The sequence below is a fragment of the Myxine glutinosa genome, chromosome 13, assembly GCF_964187855.1.
Source record: "Myxine glutinosa chromosome 13, kmMyxGlut1.1, whole genome shotgun sequence".
Classification (NCBI taxonomy): domain Eukaryota; kingdom Metazoa; phylum Chordata; class Myxini; order Myxiniformes; family Myxinidae; genus Myxine; species Myxine glutinosa.
Window position 1 is genome coordinate 12,779,297 of NC_136273.1, and position 18,663 is coordinate 12,797,959.

Below are 18,663 nucleotides of genomic sequence, written 5' to 3' on the forward strand. Positions count from 1 at the left end.
ACATGTCCATTCAGGTCTCCTCCCACCACAACAACTTCCTCATCTTTCACGTTTTCCATCAGCTTCTCTATCGCACACCAGAACTTGTCCTTCTCTTCATCGCTTCGACCAACCCGCGGAGCATATGATGACGTTCACCAAGAGCTTTCCAATCATCATTTTCACCATCATCAACCTATCACTCACTCTAGTCACACTCACCACAGTCTACAAACTCCTCAGAAAACAGGACACCAACACCATTCACGCCCTCCGGGCACCCTTGCCACACAAACTTGTATTTCTGTCCCTGCCTACCCTTCACCATTCTCACACCACTTCCCTTCCATCTCGTCTCTTGCACACAACATATGTCCACTCTTCTTCTGACCAATACTTCCACCACTTCTCCTGATCTCCCTGTCATTGTCCCTACATTCCATGTCCCAAACCTCAGAAACCGATCTCCACTTCGGGCTGCACCCTGCCCATATGTACTTGTAATTGTCATGGTTCTCTTTTTGAGGCAATGTTTTTATGGCCGGATGCCCTTCCTGACGCCATCAATGATCAATAATAATTGATTATCACTGGAAACACCCGCTCCCTTCGAGAGCATTGACACATTGTCCGACCCCTCCCCCCCACCCTTATGTGACTTGTACAAAATAGCTATCAGACACTTTGCTTAATGCTCACTTTGTTTCGTGCTCACTTTGTTTCGTGGTACACAGATGCCCCTTCCACATTAGTGGTAGTCTGTCCTGAAATTGTGCTGCACAGGTAATCACATTTGACTTAAATTGATTGTGTACATGTGTCGTGACTGTGATGTCTGTTTACAAGGTGTCATCCAAAAGGTGAATGCACTGTCAGTGCTTGTTCATCACCCCCCCCCCCCCCTCCAAAAAGTGAAATTTAGTAAATAAACCAGGGGTCAATTGACCTTTAAGTCCGTATTTAGTCAGACGTTTCATTTAAACAAAATCATTCTTTATACATTGTCCAAGACTCAGTAAGGAACGTCAAAATGCATTGCATAAAAGGCAAGGCCATAAGGGGACAATAGCCAAATCAAGGTGTTATCGGGTGATGAGAGCAGGAAAGAAATGTAAAACAGGCTCCCATTTTAAAAAAAAAAAACCCCCCAAAAAACCATACGCAACCTGGAAACAAAAAAGATTGTTCTTTTTTAAATCACAGATCATAAAGAGCAGTTAGTAGTCAAAAGACAATTTCTCGTTTAAAAAAAAAAAAAAGGAAGAAGATCCTAAAATATAAAATAAAGGTGGATGATGTTAAAAGAGAGAAAGAAAGAGGTTCATCAGATGTGCAGACAAGATGTTAAATCTGGTGATCTCTTATGTCATCGGCTATGTCTTTCCGTCCCCTATTCTCCAAGACTGCAGCTAGAGATTCAAGAAGGTCAACTGAAGTTTTGTGCCGATTCAAGGAGTACCACTTGAACAAGCCCTAAAAACCAGAGGAGGAGGAAATGGAGAAAACACGAGAGGGGAAAAAAATGAACAACCAAACAAACAAACACAACATGCATGGTACGGTACAACGTGCGGAATAAAAAGAATACTAAATGTGTGCATTAATGTAGACGCGAAAAGTTCAAAAACTCAGAACAATTAAATATGATCAAGTTTGTGGCCAGGGTCTTAATAAACTGTGGTAACAGCAAGGACAAAATGTATAAATAAAAAGTCATTCCGATTAATTTATTATTATTATAATTTAATGTAATTAAACAATTAAATAGCACTGAGGTAAAATGCCGTAATCTATACAATAGAGGAGTGTGTGTGTGTGTGTGTGTGTGTGTGTGTCTGTGAATGAGTGTGTGTGTGTGTGTGTGTGTGTGTCTGTGTGTGTCTGTGAATGAGTGTGTGTGTGTGTGTGTGTGTGTGTGTGTGTCTGTGTGTCTGTGAGTGTGTGTGTGTGTGTCTGTGTGTCTGTGAATGAGTGTGTGTGTGTGTGTGTGTGTCTGTGAGTGTGTGTGTGTGTGTGTGTGTCTGTGTGTCTGTGAATGAGTGAGTGTGTGTGTGTGTGTGTGTGTGTGTTTGTCTGTGAGTGTGTGTCTGTCTGTCTGTCTGGGTGTGTGTGTGTCTGTGTCTGTCTGTGTGTGTGTGTGTGTGCATCTGCATGTGTATGTGAAGGAGGAGGAATGTTTTTTCTCTTGTATTTTTTTTTGAATTTTTTGAAAAAAACAATTGGACTTTTGGGGATGTTTTCTTTTAATTGCTCTAACATGTGTATGGGGAAGTGTTATGGACCTCATTCCTTAGTGGGTGGAGGGAAGTGTTTTAGACCCCCACAAAAACATAGACCAGACATTTCAAAAATCTGAGCATGTTTAGGTCCTCCAATTAATTTGTTTTGAGTAGTCCACAAAAGTACTGAGTATGTGGGTGTGGGTACCTCTCACACCAGCCACGACACCTCAGCAAAGGACTTCTGTGACCAACTAAGACTGACACAATCTGTCAATTTCCCGACCCGAATCTCAGTCAACGGAGCATCTTCTCTTCTAGACTTGGTCATCACTAACTTCCCTGCAAATGTCTGCTCCTCTTCTTCTGCTTCAATCGGTTCTTCTGATCATGTGCTTGTTAAAGTGGACATCTCTCTGGCCATTCTCAGAGAGCCTCCTCAGTGCCGACGAGTCTGGCATTTCACTCAGGCTGACTGGCACGGTCTGCAAGCAGCCATTAATCATCTGGACTGGTTTCACACCTCTACTGTCTCCGACATCAACTCTTCCTGGGAATTCAACCAAAGTAAATTGCTCTCTCTCATGCACAGATTTATCCCATCTCGTCTTCAGTTGTCTTACCCTTCCTCCCATCCATGGTACACTGAATCTTGTGGTGAGGCAGTTGCCCTGAAACAACTTGCCTTTGCCTCAAGGAAGGCTAATCCAACTGAAGGCAATCTCAGTTCCTTTCACAAAGCTCGGAACAAGTGTGTGTCTACCCTCAGGAGTGCCAGAAAGCAATATCTCTCGACTCTCAACACTGAACTCTCAAACCTGTCTCCTTCCTCCAAATCCTGGTGGTGTTTGGTCAAATCTGTTTCTGGTGTTTGTTCCCCTTCCATCCCCTCCCTTACCTCAAACGGCTGCATAGCTGACACAGCACGTGACAAAGCCAAACGCCTCAACTCTGTGTTTGCCTCAAAATCTTGTGTCCCAAACCCATCGCTCTCTGTACCCACCTTACCCAGTCGAACCCATCTGCTCCTGGACTCTGTGTCCTTCTCTCCTGACAAGGCGGAGAAGTTTCTGTCAAACCTCGACTCTGATTCTGCAACAAGACCAAATGGCATCAGCCCATGCGTCTTAAAATCCTGCTCTGCCACTCTATCTCACTCTGTTCTCTTCATGCTCTCTTTTGCTCAAGGTCATCTGTCATCACCTTGTAAATCAGCCAACTTTACCGCTTCACACATAAAAGGTGCAAAAACAGATCCTTGCAAATACAGACCAATCAGCCTGCTTCTAATAATCAGCAAGGTCATGGAATTCCCCATCGCTTCTGATATTAAATCCTTCCTCTTCTCCAATGGATTGATCTCTGATCATCAATTTGGATTCAGACCAGGTCACTCTGCTCTGGACATGCTGCTTATGCTGTCTCAACAAAGGATGGAGGGGTCTTCAATGTCAAACAGGAAATCAGAGGTGTCTCCCTTGACATATCTCGTGCCTTCGATACGGTCTGGCACCCCACCCTGCTCATCAAACTCTCATCTTATGGTATCCATGGAAATCGCCACGCATGGCTTACGGACGTCCTCTCTGGTCGCAGTCAAAGTGTGGCCCCTGAATGGAATTCTCTCATTTCCCTTTCCTGCCCAAGCTGGAGTTCCCCCAAGGCAGGCTGGTGTTCTGGGCCCTGTGCTTTTTTTCTGGTCTGGATTGATGATCTCTCCGACTCTCTGGAAAATCCTCTCTATCTCTTTGCTGATGACTCCCCTCTCTGCCACTCCATATCTCAACCCTCAGATTGGCAGGCAGCAACCTCTTCACTCTCTGCAGACCTGGACAATATTTCAAACTGGTCAAACAAGTGGAAGATGTCTTTCAAACCCTCCCATCTACATCTAAAATCCTCCCATCCTCTCAAAGAAGTTCTGTCAATCAAGCTTTTGGGTCTCACTATCTGCCATGATCTTTCCTGGGAAAACCACATTTTCAAGCTGGCCTCCAAAGCCAGTTGCCGACTGGGCATCCTCCGTCGTGTGAAGTCCTTTCTGGGCACTTCTGAGCTCCTCACCACATACAAAGCTTTCATCCACAGCTTCATGGAGTACTGCTCTCCCCTCTGGGCCGGTGCTCCTGCCTCACACCTAGCCCGGTTTTATGCAGTTGAAACCAAAGCTTTCAGAATCATTGGAATCTCCCACGATGAAGCTGATTCTGAGGGTCTTTCTCTCGCTAACCGCAGGTAGGTTGGTGGTCTTTCTGTCTTCTAATCGACTCTTCTCCGGCCTTGTTCCCCCTGCTTTGTCTGTGCTCTGCCCCCCAAGATATTCCTGCAGGACGCACAAGATCTGCCAACAACCCTCTTCTGGTGAAACTGCCAAAATCAAGACTCTCTGCTCACCTCACTCTTTCATTCCTCTTTTCTCCTGCCTCTGGAACAAACTCCCTCACTCTCTTCATTCCCACTCCTCCCTCCAGGTCTTTAAAACAGCTGCTCACCACCATCTCTTATCTTCCCCCATCCAAAACCTTGATTTTTTTCTACCCCCATTAATACACCCCAAATTCACCTCTTTCAATCTCCGACTTCATTGCTGAAATTCCTAGTTGTGTTCATTTGCTTTATACCGTGTACCCTTCCGTCCTCCCCAAGCCCTATCCCTTCCACAGATCTACAGACGTCCCTGTTCTGTACTGTTGTTGTGCTTGTGTGCTTCCCTCTCTCTCCCTCTCTTGTCCCCCACTCCCTTCATTGCATGTTTTATGTGTCTGTGCACGTTTTTATGTTTAATGTATTAGCTCTTACATGAGCCTCGATTCTGTAAGTATGTATGTACATATATATGTGTGCGTATGATTTTCATCCATCAATATAAAAAACTGCTCTTGAGAAAATAAAATCAATTGCTTTTACGAGGAACCCTTGTAATTTTGCAGAACCTCGTCACTTTTTCCTGTCTCCCGAGGATAAGTAGTAACGATATGCAAGTTCAACAGCGTGTCCATCGGTTCCAATTAAAATCCAATTTTCTCCCAATATTAATATCTACCATATCAGTCGATGTCTTTCACTACTGTTCTTATATTTGTTGAACTATTTTGACTTGTATCTAAAATAACTGTCAAATCACCTTTGCACAGAAAATCTGACTCGTTACCAGGTAGAAAAATCTGATTATAATAATAAGGCTTGTAAACCAAATAGCATGCACAAATTAATCAATATGAGAATCGCTGAAAATTTTTTTACCAAAATCAAAACACCGTCTGTCACGAGCAGTTGAAGGGAGCCGAGCTAGTTTTTTTTTGTTCCTTCTGACCTTGACGTACGACTACTGTTGCACCGATTTCAATTAGTTGCCCATATTATAGTACGTCAAAAAAAAAAAAAATCCTGATAAAAAGCCTCACCTGGTAGGCCTGCTCCAAGATGCTCGAATTGTAGTCGTGAACGATGCAATGGATGTCGTCATCACTTACTCGGAGAACACGGGCCACCATTTTCCATTCTTTAATTATCCTCTTTGCCACATTAGAGAGGATTCTTCTCATCTCTATGCCATGAAAAAGGAAGAGCAATTGAGAAGAAAATAGCTGAGCAACAGGCCAACACAATTTCAATAAACAACAAATTCAAAACAAAGGTTCGTGGGAGTGAATTTATACTCATACCAAGCTCAGGGACAACAATTAAACACAGATTCAGATAGAAGAGGAGACCATTTTAATGGAAAGTGACACGCATCAAAAATAGTTAAGTATTTACCCATCTATATCTTATAAAGGATCACCTTGGCCGCCGAACACCTGACGAATAATGAGCAATTCAGAATTGTATTGTTGCAAACTGTGCATTATCCTTTAGCAACCTTTAGGAATATGAAACAGGTGTGACACACCTGGCTCAATAAAATAAAAGGGGAGCATTCCACACAACACACGATCCATAATCAACACGGAAGACGCCAACTAGTAAAGGCTCCAGCATTTTGATCACAGAGTTATGGTCATCATACGAGACTGGTGTTGGGCTAGCGGCTAGGGTGCTGGCTAGCAGCTAGGGTGAAAGATAAAGTCATCTGGTTCTTCTTTTAAAAATCAACTTTCACTACCTTTCATTCATAAATAACTCTTTCCCCCAAATTCCATCCATGTTCCTTCTTTTCCTCCCCTAGGCATTGAGACAACTCCAGGCAGGAGAGACAGGAAGTGTGACTGAGGTTGATATCTTGGACCATTTGTCGTATGCTGTGTATCGCCGTGGCGACATTCATCAGGCACATTCTCTCACAATGCAACTACTGAAGCTGGGTGCGCTGGTGTCTCTTTAATTCTTGCTACTGGATTCTAGATCTCACCTCTCTAGGCTCTCTGCTTCTCGGTTCCTCACTCTTCATTTCCATTCTCTCTTCATGCCTGGTGTTGGCTTAGCGGTTAGGGTGCAGGCTTGGGATCCTAGCATCCTGAGTTTGAATCCCGGTCGATTGCTGAATTAGCGCAAGGGGGGTTGACTCAGCCTGGTGTTGGCTTAGTGGTTAGGGTGCCGGTTTGGGATCCTAGGATCCTGGGTTCGAATCCCGGTCGATCGCTGAATTAACGCCAGGGGGGTTGACTGCTCATCCTTCCGAGGTCGGCAAATTGAGTACCAGTTCACTGGTAATTCCCTGTTTGTCGTAAAAAGGTGACAAAAAGGGTTGGCGGCAGGAAGGGCATCCGGCCGTAAAACATTGCTTCAAAAAGGGGACCAAAAAACAACAACAACCACGGTCCCCGAAAAAGGCCAACCCCCACTTGCGGGGAAAAATGGCCTCTAAAGGTGTTTTTTTTTTTTAATACGAGACTCCGCAAGCTTTGTGTTCCAGGTGTGAAGTATCCTCCCAAGGGGGAAGAACCATCACGTGACTGCATTATGCAGATGAAATAGAACTGCTGCAGTCATGATCCTTGCCTATACTGGTGGGTGGTACCTTCGTTTTTTAATACGATAAATCCTTGTGATGAAAAAAGTTTTTTTTGGGGTGGGAACATGCCTTATCTGAAGGTGGGATAAACTTCTGCGATAACTTCTACAATGCATTGTCAGATAGTTTATGACAAGACAATTACGATTTAGCAAAGGAAGCATGACGTATGTGAAATTTTTTAAAAGGTTTTTTTTTTGTTTTTTTTGTTTTTTTTGTATACTGAATCGAGGCTCGTGAAAGAGCTAACATTTACTTCACAAACAAATCAACCAGACAAACAAAATATATAAAAAGAGGGAGCGGAAAACAAGATGGGTAGAGAAGGGGAAGCACACAAACACAACATTTGAGAGCAGGGAGATGTGTGGAAGGGAGAGGGCTTGGGGGGAGGAGGCGTGGGAAGGGGGTGGGGGGAGGGAGAAGTAGAAAACACAAGGACACCAAAGGACTTCCAGGACAGAAGTTGGTATTTCAAAAAAGTGGAATTGGGGTGAAATTAGCGGGGGTAGAAAAGATCAAGGTTTTGGGTGGGGGATGATAAGAGATGGTGGTGAAAAGCTGTTTTAAAGACCTGGAGGGTGGAGTGGGATTGAAGAGAGTGAGGGAGTTTGTTCCAGAGGCGGGAGAAAAGAGGAATGAAGGAGTGAAGGTGAGCAGAAAGTCTTGATTTTGGCAGTTTGACCATAAGAAGGTTGCAGGCAGATCTTGTGCGACCTGTAGGAATATTTGCGGGACAGAGCCCAGAGAGAGCTGGGGGGGCAAGGCCAGATAGGAGTCGGTAGAAGACGGAAAGACCACCAACCTGCCTGCGGTGAGTGAGTGAGAGGCCCTTGGAGTTAGCTTCATCGCGGGAGATTCCAATGATTCTGAATGCTTTGGTTTCAACAGCGTGAAGACGAGCTAGGTGTGAGGCAGGAGCACCAGCCCAGAGGGGAGAGCAGTATTCCATTGAGCTGCGGATGAAAGCCTTGTATGTGGTGAGGAGCTCAGGTGTGCCAAGGAAGGACTTCGCACGACGGAGGATGCCCAGTCGGCGACTGGCTTTTGAGGCCAGATTTGAAATGTGGTTTTCCCAGGAAAGATCATGGCAGATAGTGAGACCCAAAAGCTTGAGTGACAGAACTTCTTGGAGAGGATTATTCAGAAAGCGGATGGGAGGGTTGTCCAGTCGGTCTTTTCGGAGAGACATCGTAAGAGTGTGAGATTTGTCAGGATTGAAAGACATGTTCCACTTGTTTGCCCAGTCTGTGATTTTGTCCAGGTCTGCAGAGAGTGAGGAGGCTGCAGACTGCCGATCTGAGGGATGAAGAATGGAGCGACAGAGAGTAGAGTCATCAGCAAAGAGATACAGAGGATTTTCAAGAGAGTCAGAGAGATCATTGATGAAGACCAGAAAAAGCACAGGGCCCAGAACACTGCCTTGTGGAACTCCAGCCTGAACAGGAAGAGGAGATGAGAGAAACCCATTCAGGGCCACACGTTGACTACGACTAGAGAGGAAGTCCGCCAGCCATGCGTGGAGATTTCCATGGATACCAAAAGAGGAGAGTTTGGTGAGCAGAGCGGGGTGCCAGACCGTATCGAAGGCACGTGATATGTCAAGGGAGACTGCTCTAATTTCCTGTTTGGCATTGAGGACCTCCATCCATTGTTGAGAAAGCAGAAGCAGCATGTCCAGAGTAGAGTGTCCAGGTCTGAAACCAAATTGATGATCAGAGATCAAGCCATTGGAGAAGAGGAAAGATTTCATATCTGAAGCAATGATGGATTCCATGACTTTGCTGATAATTGGGAGAAGGCTGATTGGTCTGTAGTTGCTGGGATCTGTTTTTACACCTTTTTTGTGCAAAGCGGTGATGTTGGCAGATTTCCAAGCAGATGGAAGATGACCTTGAGCAAAAGAGAGGGTGAAGAGAACAGAGAGAGGGAGTGAAAGAGCGGAAGAACAGGATTTTAGGACCCGTGGGCTGATGCCGTCAGGTCCAGTTGCAGAATCCGAGTCGAGGGTTGACAGAAACTTTTCCACCTTGTCAGGAGGAAAGGACACAGAGTCCAGGAGCAGCTGGGTACGACTGGGTACGGTGGGTACAGAGAGGGATGGGTTTGGGACACAAGATTTAGAGGCAAACACAGAGTTGAGGCACTCAGCTTTTTCACGTGCGGAGTCAGCCGTGTGGCCATTTGAGGTGAGGGAGAGGATGGAGGGGGAACAAACACCAGAAACAGATTTGACCAGACGCCACCAGGATTTGGAAGAGGGAGACAGATAAGAGAGTTCGGTCCTGAGAACGGAGAGATATTGTTTCCTGGCTCTCCTGAGGGTGGACACACACTTGTTTCGGGCTTTGTGAAAGGAAATGAGATTTCCTTCCGTTGAATTTGCTTTCCAGGAGACGAAAGCAAGTTGTTTCTGGGCAACAGCCTCACCACAAGATTCCGTGTACCATGGATGGGAGGAAGGGTATGACAACAGAAGACGAGATGGGATAAATCTGTGCATGAGAGAGAGCAGTTTGCTTTGGAAGAATTCCCAGGAAGAATTTATGTCAGAGGCAGTAGAGATGGGAGACCAGTCCAGATGATTGATGGCTGCTTGAAGACCGTGCCAGTTGGCCTGAGTGAAATGCCAGACTCGTCGACGCTGAGGAGGCTCTCTGAGAATGGTCAGAGAGATGTCCACTTTAACAAGCACATGATCAGAAGAGCCGATTGGAGCAGAAGAAGAGCAGCAGACATTTTCAGGGAAGTTAGTCATAACCAAGTCCAGAAGAGAAGATGCTCCGTTGACTGAAATCCGGGTCGGGCAATTGACAGATTGTGTCAGTCCCAGTGAGTCACAGAAGTCCTTTGCTGAAGAGCCATGGCTGGTGAGAGAGGTACCCACACCCAGCCAACTGGCATGGTGACAGTTGAAATCACCACATATGAGGAAGAGAGAGTTGGGATGGGTAGATAGAAGGTGGTCCATATTCTCAGACAGCGAGATGTAGATGGAGTCATCACTGTTTGGTGGATGGTACAACACACATATGAACAAAAGGTGGGAGCGAAGGGGAAGCCGTAGCCAAAGGTATTCCTGGGGGTGAGGTGGAGAGAGGGCAGTGCAGGGCGAGTGAGGAAGAGAGTTTTTTATAAAGATAGCAACCCCACCTCCAGGACGAGGCTCAGGTCTATCATACCGGAGGAGGGAGTAACCTGGGAGAGATACCAAGGAATCAGAGACATCATGAAGGAGGAAAGTTTCTGTTAAGCAGATCACGTCTGGTTTGTCAGTAGCAACCTGTATGGAGAGATCAGACAAGTTTGAGCGAAGGCCCCGGATTTTTGAGGTCCATACTGTTAAGGAAGAGGAAGGGGGAGCGGTAGGGTAAGGGTAAGATGTAGGGTAAGATGTGGAAGAGGAGGAAGAGGTAGGGAGAGCTGTTGAAGGTGTGTCGGAGATTACAGAATAGCTTGGAGAAAGGGAAGAATGGGGCAGACAAAAGGTTTGATGGTGATTGGGAGAGGCGCAGTGAGGTGTTATTTGACGAGGGGAAGAGCGAGGCAGAAGGTTGAGGGAGATGAAGGTGAAAGTTGGAAGGGGGAAGAAGCGGGGAGGACGCTTTGAGGAGGAGGGGTGAGAGGGGAGTCTCGGAGGGGAGGAGCGAGGGAGAGTCTCGGAGGGGAGGGGTGTGGGGGGAGATTTAAAATGAATGGGTGATTGGGAAGATTTGGAGGGGAGGGGCAAGGGGGAATATTTGAAAGAGATGGGTGATGGGGATGATTTGGAGGGGAGGGGCAAGGGGGTAGATTTAGAGGGGAGGGGTGATGGGAAATGGGATTTTGGGGTGATGGGATTTTGAAAAATGTACGATTAATGGGAAACGAACATTTATTGCAAAATGAGTTTCTTGAGACATTCGAGTCAAAAATACGTTTGAGGACGCTGGAGGGAGGATGGAGTGCTGGAGAGTTTAGGGAATGAATGAAAGATGCACTATAAGAGATGGAATTTTTTTTTGGAATGAATAGATTTGGTGAGCAAGTCGAAAGCATCCTTTTATAGAAGAAGAAGAAAAAGGTGTTATAGAATATGACCGAATACAGGTCTTCAGGGGTCAGATGAGACATTTTTTTAACAACGTGCTCACGTGATCACAAACAACGTGGTCGAAGAACGAACGAACAAATAAATAAGAACGAGTAAACGAATAAGAACAGAAGGAAATTTTTTTTTTTTTTTTGAGATTTTAAAACAAGGAAGTATGGGATGAAAAGACCATGAAAAACAGAGACCGGAAAGTAATTGCAGCGCGATCGGAGAACCGCTGAGACAAAAAACAAAGCCTCAAGCCAATACAAGGTCGGACACGGTAGCCTAGTACAACACTTAGGCCTCAGAATACGCGATAAGAAATACCGACGATTCTGTACACAGGTATGAAAAACCAACGCCAAGAATACTATTAAAGACACCCCAATAGGTACATACACCGAGAGAAAGATACAGTATCGACCAAAACACAATTGTGAAAAGTTACTTAACTTCGAAAGCGAGCGCGCATGGAACAGCTTTGAAGAGACGATACCTCCAATCGTGCGCATGACAAGCTCAACAGAAAACAGGCATTTTAGAGGTTCAGTGATTCTTCTATTAACAACTATGCAGGGGGGGGGGGGGGGGGGAAGAAGTGGATACTTAATGACAGATAACAATGTGGAAAAAAAAAAAAATCACACCCGTGTCCAAAGGAAGCGATTCGGTTTGGTATTTTTCATATGAAAGAGGCAAAGCCTAGAAATGAACAAAACCTTTCAGGACTACCCTTTAGAACCCTCTAAAATTACACTTTATAACCCTTTAGAATTAAACACAGTGGGTTCGAAAGGTTCTTCCTCTTTATTTTTGACGGACGGATGGACAGAAGGACATCGCCAAATATTGAAGCGGCTTCACCTCTTTAAAGAATATTCTACATAGTCATCAAATAGTTAAAAGATGACATGAAGATCATCTGTATATGATGTCATGAAACGCGCATTTAATCACCTTGGGTGACACCATGACATTACTTTTGTGCTTTCACATGCTCGTCTTATCCTTGTGAGAAAGGTGATAAAATAAAGCACAAAGAATGAGAATACAAAATGTTGGACATGGAAAAGGCTGCTGGAGTGTTACAGGAATGTCTGGTGGAAGAAGAGTGACGGGATGTTTCTTGGAATGAGTTAAGAGAGGACCATATGTTTGCATGTGGCAAGCGTTGCCTGAACCCATCCCCTTGCTGGAGTTAGAAGGGAGATGTCAGTGGTGAAGAGGAAGATCAGAGGCTCATATGTGCAGGTCTTGAGGGATGCAGGTTGTAGTGTCGTCATGGTAAATAAGAAGTTCATGAAGGAGGACCAGTACCTCAGGAAGTTTAGTTATATTCTGTTGATGGAAAACATGGTACAGGTGGAAGATGCTGGTGGTCTATCTGGGGGTGTAGTGGGGTGACCAGGTTGTTCGTGGCCTAACCTACTTGTAGACATGATAAGATGATGAAAGTTAGAGTATAAAGATCTACCCTTGCTATTATGATATGTGTTGCTAATTTCATATTTCTGCTTGCAGATTTTGAAGCATGGACTCAAAGTAGGGAATCCTTCCCACCTGCGGCCCTAAAACTTCAGTCAAAATGGAGAAATCGGAGTTCTTAGCTGTGATAAAGTACCTGCACAAGAAAGGGTTGCCTCCCAAGCAAATACATATGGATATGATAGTGACATTATTGGATGAGGCTCCTTCATATTCCATGGGAAATAACTGGGTAACAGAGTTGAGGTGTGGCAGAACAAGCACCGAAGATGAACACAACTCAGGTCGCCCTGTTGAGGTGGCATTGTCAGAAATGGTGGACCAGGTGCATGAAGTAGTGGCGGAACACAAACGAGCAACAATCAGGCACATAGCTGAGACGTTGGGTGTCTGTTTTAGTTCGGTTCATGCAATCCTCAGACAAATTTGGCATGGCAAAGGTGTCAACACGGCGGGTTCCCCGAATGCTGACAGTGGACCGGAAAAGAGCTCACTTGGACATTTCCCGTGAGCTGTTGGACCGGTTTCATGCTGATCCTGACAACTTCTTCCAGCAGGTTGTCACACAGCACAAGACATGGGCTCACCACGTTGATCCTGAGACCAAGCAACAGAGCATGCAGTGTCAACACCAAAGATTCCCTACCCACTCGAAAGTTTAAGAGGGCATCATCAGCTGGAAAGTCATGGCCACCATTTTGGGATAGTGATGGTGTGATATAGGTAAGCTTCTTAGAAAAGGGAAATACTATTAACAAGGAGTATTATTCTGATGAACTGCACCATTTGCGTGTTGCAATTTAGTAAAAGAGGTGCAGGAAACTGACCCGAGGTGTGTAGCTTCTCCAGGACAACACCTGGAACATAAAGCCCAATTTTCGGTCTAGCAAAGGAAGTAAGATGCCCCCAACTTCCATTGTTCCTTCACCTGACTGAAGCTCTGTGGGGGCAGCTGTAGAGGACTTCCTAGAGGGATGTGACAAGGAGTTCTACAGAATGGGCACAGCCAACCTAGAGGACCGATGGATGAAGTGCTAGGAAAGGAGATCATGTTGAGAAATTACGTGAAATAAAAGTGATCGTATGGCGTTTTCCTCGTTGGGCCGCAAGCAAACTGATCACCCTTCATACATGACCAGTGTAGTTTAAAAAGCCCAATGCCTTTCAGATGCGATCTACAATTTGAAAGTTGGGCACATACCTGGAAGTAGGGCATCAGATGATCACTTGGACCTAACTCCTAGGAGCTAACCCAGAAAGGTTGACCAATTTATTACCTCCACCATCGAATGTGGATGGAGGTTATGTTTTCACCCCTATTTTGTTCTTCTATAAATGGGATATCTCAAAAAGTTGTGGACGGATTCAAATGAAATTTTGGCGTGTGACGAGGACAAAGACGCATACGGTTCCAGATGCTAGAATTATTTTTTGTCATTCTTCACCATTGAAAGACAGGGCCAAAAATGGTCCATAGCAAGATATCTCAAAAACATGTGAATGGATTAAACTTGGTGGACGAGTTGGTTAGGTGACAAGAACAAGCCGATTAGATTTTGGTTCAGGTCCGAATCCAGATCCAGCCTATCAGTGGGATACAAAATGTAAACTATTCAGCCTGGCGGAGGTATGCGCTCTACCGAGTGATATTTTAGTTATTTTTATAACTGGAAGTTTACACAGAGTTTGAGTGTCCACTCGGCCTACGAATAACTTTGACTGTCCGTGTCGAGTCACGGCGCTAATGGCACACATTAGCTGGCTCTAAGTGCGACGATATTGATGACGTACTTATAGGGGACTGAATTTGTTTTACAACCTGATCATCAGCCATTGTGGTATGTGGATAAGGAAAAGTTTCTCAATGATGGATTCATGAGATGGGCCAAGGGTCTGCAAAACTATGGAGGATGTCTGCAAAACTGCAAAAACTAGGACGCTTCATGAATATTCTCTCTCCAAAGACATACGACTGGGATGGAGAGTAGGAGGGTGGAAGGCGGGTCAGGCAGGGGGAGAAATACGAAGAGCCAAAATACGAATAAGAAGAGTTGCTTTGCATTCTGTGTTTGGAATACACTCGCTTGCTGGTTCAAATGAATCGAGTGAAGGGCCTTCAGGTTTTGTGGCAGTTCCGTTTGGTCTGCCCAATTTCAATGGACTTGACACCATGTGCAGCAGTTCGTGTGCAGCACATTTTCACTGTATTCATTGCCATCCGCAACAACACGAGCGCTGCCCATTTTCACTGTAAACCTCGCTGATGGCGCAAACAAGGTACTCATGAAGGAGAGCGAGGAGGTTGAAGTTGGTGAGGGGGGCTCTCTCCGGGAGAGGGAACCTTGTGCCAGTAGCAGGCGTAGATGAGGGAAACAAAGATGCAAATGTTCATTTGGCCAGCAGTCTCGTGCACCTGTTGCAAACACTCATGAGGTAAACGAATATAAATGCTGTTCTAACGCGATAACCAATGCAGCCAAATCTGCCGGCAAGCAAGGGCGGATGCGTAACGCTTTGTACGGGTGGAAACTCAAAATCATAATTGCATTGAGGGATTTCTGAAACCTCCCATCCAGCTGAGGACACCCGCTGGGATCCTAAAAGGTTTCACAGAAAGTTTGACGGGGCTAGCCCCAAAACTGAGGGAGTAGTTTGGGGGCGGACGGACACTCCTGCTTTATTATATATAATATATATTCATTTGTTAGTTATGTGACAGCTGCTTGTGATTGTGTTCTACTTCCTCCCTGGATGTGGTAATAAATCCCTGGTTAATCAGAACCTGTGTGCTCATTGGAAGTGGGCTCCAGAGTGCATAACCAATTGGCAAATTAACCCGTTAGATGGGTGCTACTCAAACTAGTTGCTTGATGGCACAATCAGCCAATTCTGCAAGGCAGATATATATTTTTTTGTATACAAGAACAGGGCTCGTGTAAGAGCTAACATTAATGACAAAAAAAAACCTTAACAGACACATAAAACATTTAATAAAGGGAGCGGGAGACAAGATGGGGAGAGAGAGAGGGACGCACACAAGTACAACAGCAGAGAACAGGGACATCTGGAGATCTTTGGGAGGTAGAGGGCTTGGGGGGGGGGGGGGGGTGGGGGTTTGGAGGGAGGCATGGGAAGGGGGTGGGGGATGGGAGAGGTATAAAACAAATGGACACTGCGAGGACTTCCAGGAAAGAAGTACTTTAAACAAAGGGCAAGATGATCGGGGGAAGTATGGGGTGAAAAGAAAGACAAAAAAGCAATACAGTGAGAGAACAAAAGTAAATAAACAACAAACGACCGCCGATGAGACAGGGAAGCCTCAAGATTCACTGTGGTCATGTGTTCTTAAACACCGATTCATACCAAATTAATCAGCATGTGCACGGACTTTTTCGACCCTTACCCACTGGGGTTGCGACGGTTTTTGAAGACGCAAGACCATAACTCTATTGTGCAGTCATGCAGTTTGACATCTTTTAACACCTTGTTCTAGACAAAAGAAAACTGTTCTGGTCCACCTACCATTATCATCCTGATTATTTTGTTGACGCTCCTGTTTAGGAAAAGGAAGAGATTCAGACGGAGGAAGCGTTGGAGGTTCAATAAAGCCGGGGAGAAGCTGCAGCAGGTCTCCACGATGCACGGTGTGGAGGAAATCGGCCAGAAACGTACAGTTATCACGAGAAACAAGACCATTCTGTTCGAGCAACTCCATCATTCTGCAATGCATAAAAAAAAGAAAGCATCAAACGTTCGGCAGACAACTTTTGCAAAATCAGCTTTTTGGCATATATTCTATCGATGCTTTGACTGAGATTGGTCGGTCGGGACTTAAATATTTGGTGGAGAGGTTGGGTATGTGACACAGAAGAAATGATTCGATTTTAGTGACGTACCGGATCTGGATCTGAGAATTTTTACGTGATTCTTCACCATTGAGAGGTAGGGTAAAAAAAAATGTTATGTAGCAGGATATTTCAAAATGTTATGAACAGATTTGGATAAAACTTGGTAGACAGGTTGGGTGTGTGACAAGGGCGAATTGATTCTATTTTGGTGAAGATCTGAATCTCCACAATCTCGACACTCGACAAGCCACTACATCTCATGATTATTGTGTGGCCATTGGCAACTCAAGGGTGGGCCATTATGATGTTTGTTTCTTCCCCTCCACTGCCAAACTCTGGAACTCTTTACCTTCACATGTCTTTCCAAACACTTATGATCTTTCCCGTTTCAAAAAGCAGATTTTCTGCTTTCTCAAAAACTCTTAGACTATTCTCTCCTTCTTTACTTTTCTATCAATGCAGCTCTTTTATTTGGCCTGGCCTCGATGAGGATGATATATCTACCGAGGACGATGCCTGGAGCCTTCTACATTTAAAAAAAATCAAAAAAATCTGGATTCAGACACTAGAATTTTTGCTCCCATTTCTTCTCCCATTCCCATTTCACCTCTTCCTCCCAAACATAATATCATCATTTTCAATTTACCCTGTGCATCGACAAGTCCCAGAGATGACTTTCCCATTGGTGTTAAGAAACACCCAAACCAGACACGGCATCTCCCTCTGAGTAGTCTGCCTGAATGTTGGGAATGAAGGCATCGTCTCTCCAATTGCAGACATCCATCACCCAGCCTGCCATGTTCATACAAGGTAATCCTGCAAGGTTCAGAGTCCATTCATTGGCATGGATGATTGGGGAGGTAGGGTAGAACACGCCGTCCAAAAGCCTACATCGCAACGAGTTTTTAACAGTACGAGCTGCAAGATATCAAATCTTTCGCTGTGCAGAGGCTGTCTTTATTTTTATCTTTACAAATCACCCTGTCTTTATTCCAAGTATTTTCCACTTCTTTTAGAAGCTTTGCGAGCCATTTAGGTAACAATCCTTATCTAAAACGCACGATATATGCTCGCTGTCCAAATCCGTTGTTGCTTTCTGCACATGCGTGCAGAGCATTCTGGGTTGGATTACGTCGTTTTGAAAGTCCCGTATTAGTGACGGTTGAGAATACTAAATCAAAGAAACCAAAGTCTGCAATGTCAACAAGTTTGCAAATGACCATTCAAATAATGTTCTGTAAAAGCTCGAACTTCTCAAAGTACGCCACCGATTCCCAAAGACAAAATCAAATAAACCAGATGGGGAAGGGCATGCAACCTATACGTGTTGTTGAAGACTGGCTTCAGTGACTTTGTGTGAATTTCAGACCAATAATATGACCTCTCAAATTGTTGCTCAATCATGCCAAATATGTTCCAAATCATGCAAGAAGTGGAGGATCAAGAAACCAGTTGAGAGCTTGATAGGATACGATTCATGCTGCAACTTGCATTGCCCTCACAAGAGGCATCTGGAGATCTTGTCAAACTCGGGGACATACCACTCGCTCTCGCAGCACACTTCCTTGTCAGCCATTGCAAATTCCAAGCTCTTTGCTTGGCACGTTGCATATGAAAATTAGAACGGCATTCGGTACATTGCATACCTCCGCCAGACTGAACAGTTTACGTTTTGTATCCCACCGAGAGGCTCTTTTTTTGTATACAAGATCGAGGCTGGTGTAAGAGCTAACATTAATCACCCAAAAAACAAACGGACACATAAAATATATAATAAAGGAAGCGGGAGACAAGATGGGGAGAGAGGGGAAAGCACACAAGTACATTTGAGAGCAGGGAGATCTGTGGGAGGGAGAGGGCTTTGGGGGGAGGCATGGGATGGGGAGTGAGGGGTGGGAGAGGTATAAAACACATGGACACTGCTCGAACTTTCAGGAAAGAAGTTGGTATTTCAAAAAGGTGGACCTGGGGTGAATTAACGGGGGTAGAAAAGATCAAGGTTTTGGATGGGGGAGGATAAGAGATGGTGGTGAACAGCTGTTTTAAAGACCTGGAGGGAGGAGTGGGATTGAAGAGAGTGTGGGAGTTTGTTCCAGAGGCGGG

The 18,663-nt window shown here is 45.0% G+C and overlaps 1 protein-coding gene across 2 annotated transcripts in view; it reads right to left on the reverse strand.

The window, feature by feature from the left end:
• Positions 1-920: 920 nt before the first annotated feature.
• LOC137438610 (FAS-associated death domain protein) overlaps positions 921-18,663 on the reverse strand; it is a 21,300-nt gene continuing 3,557 nt past the window's right edge. Inside the window, exons 2-4 of one of the 2 annotated variants that reach the window (XM_068133812.2) lie at positions 16,235-16,431; positions 5,603-5,745; positions 921-1,452 (exon numbers count right to left, since the gene is read on the reverse strand). In XM_068133812.2, coding sequence (XP_067989913.2) covers positions 1,324-1,452; positions 5,603-5,745; positions 16,235-16,431 — 469 coding nt within the window. In that variant the 3' untranslated portion in view covers positions 921-1,323. Of the gene's footprint in view, positions 1,453-5,602; positions 5,747-16,234; positions 16,432-18,663 lie in introns of both variants that reach the window. The other variant, XM_078767101.1, reaches the window with a different exon arrangement.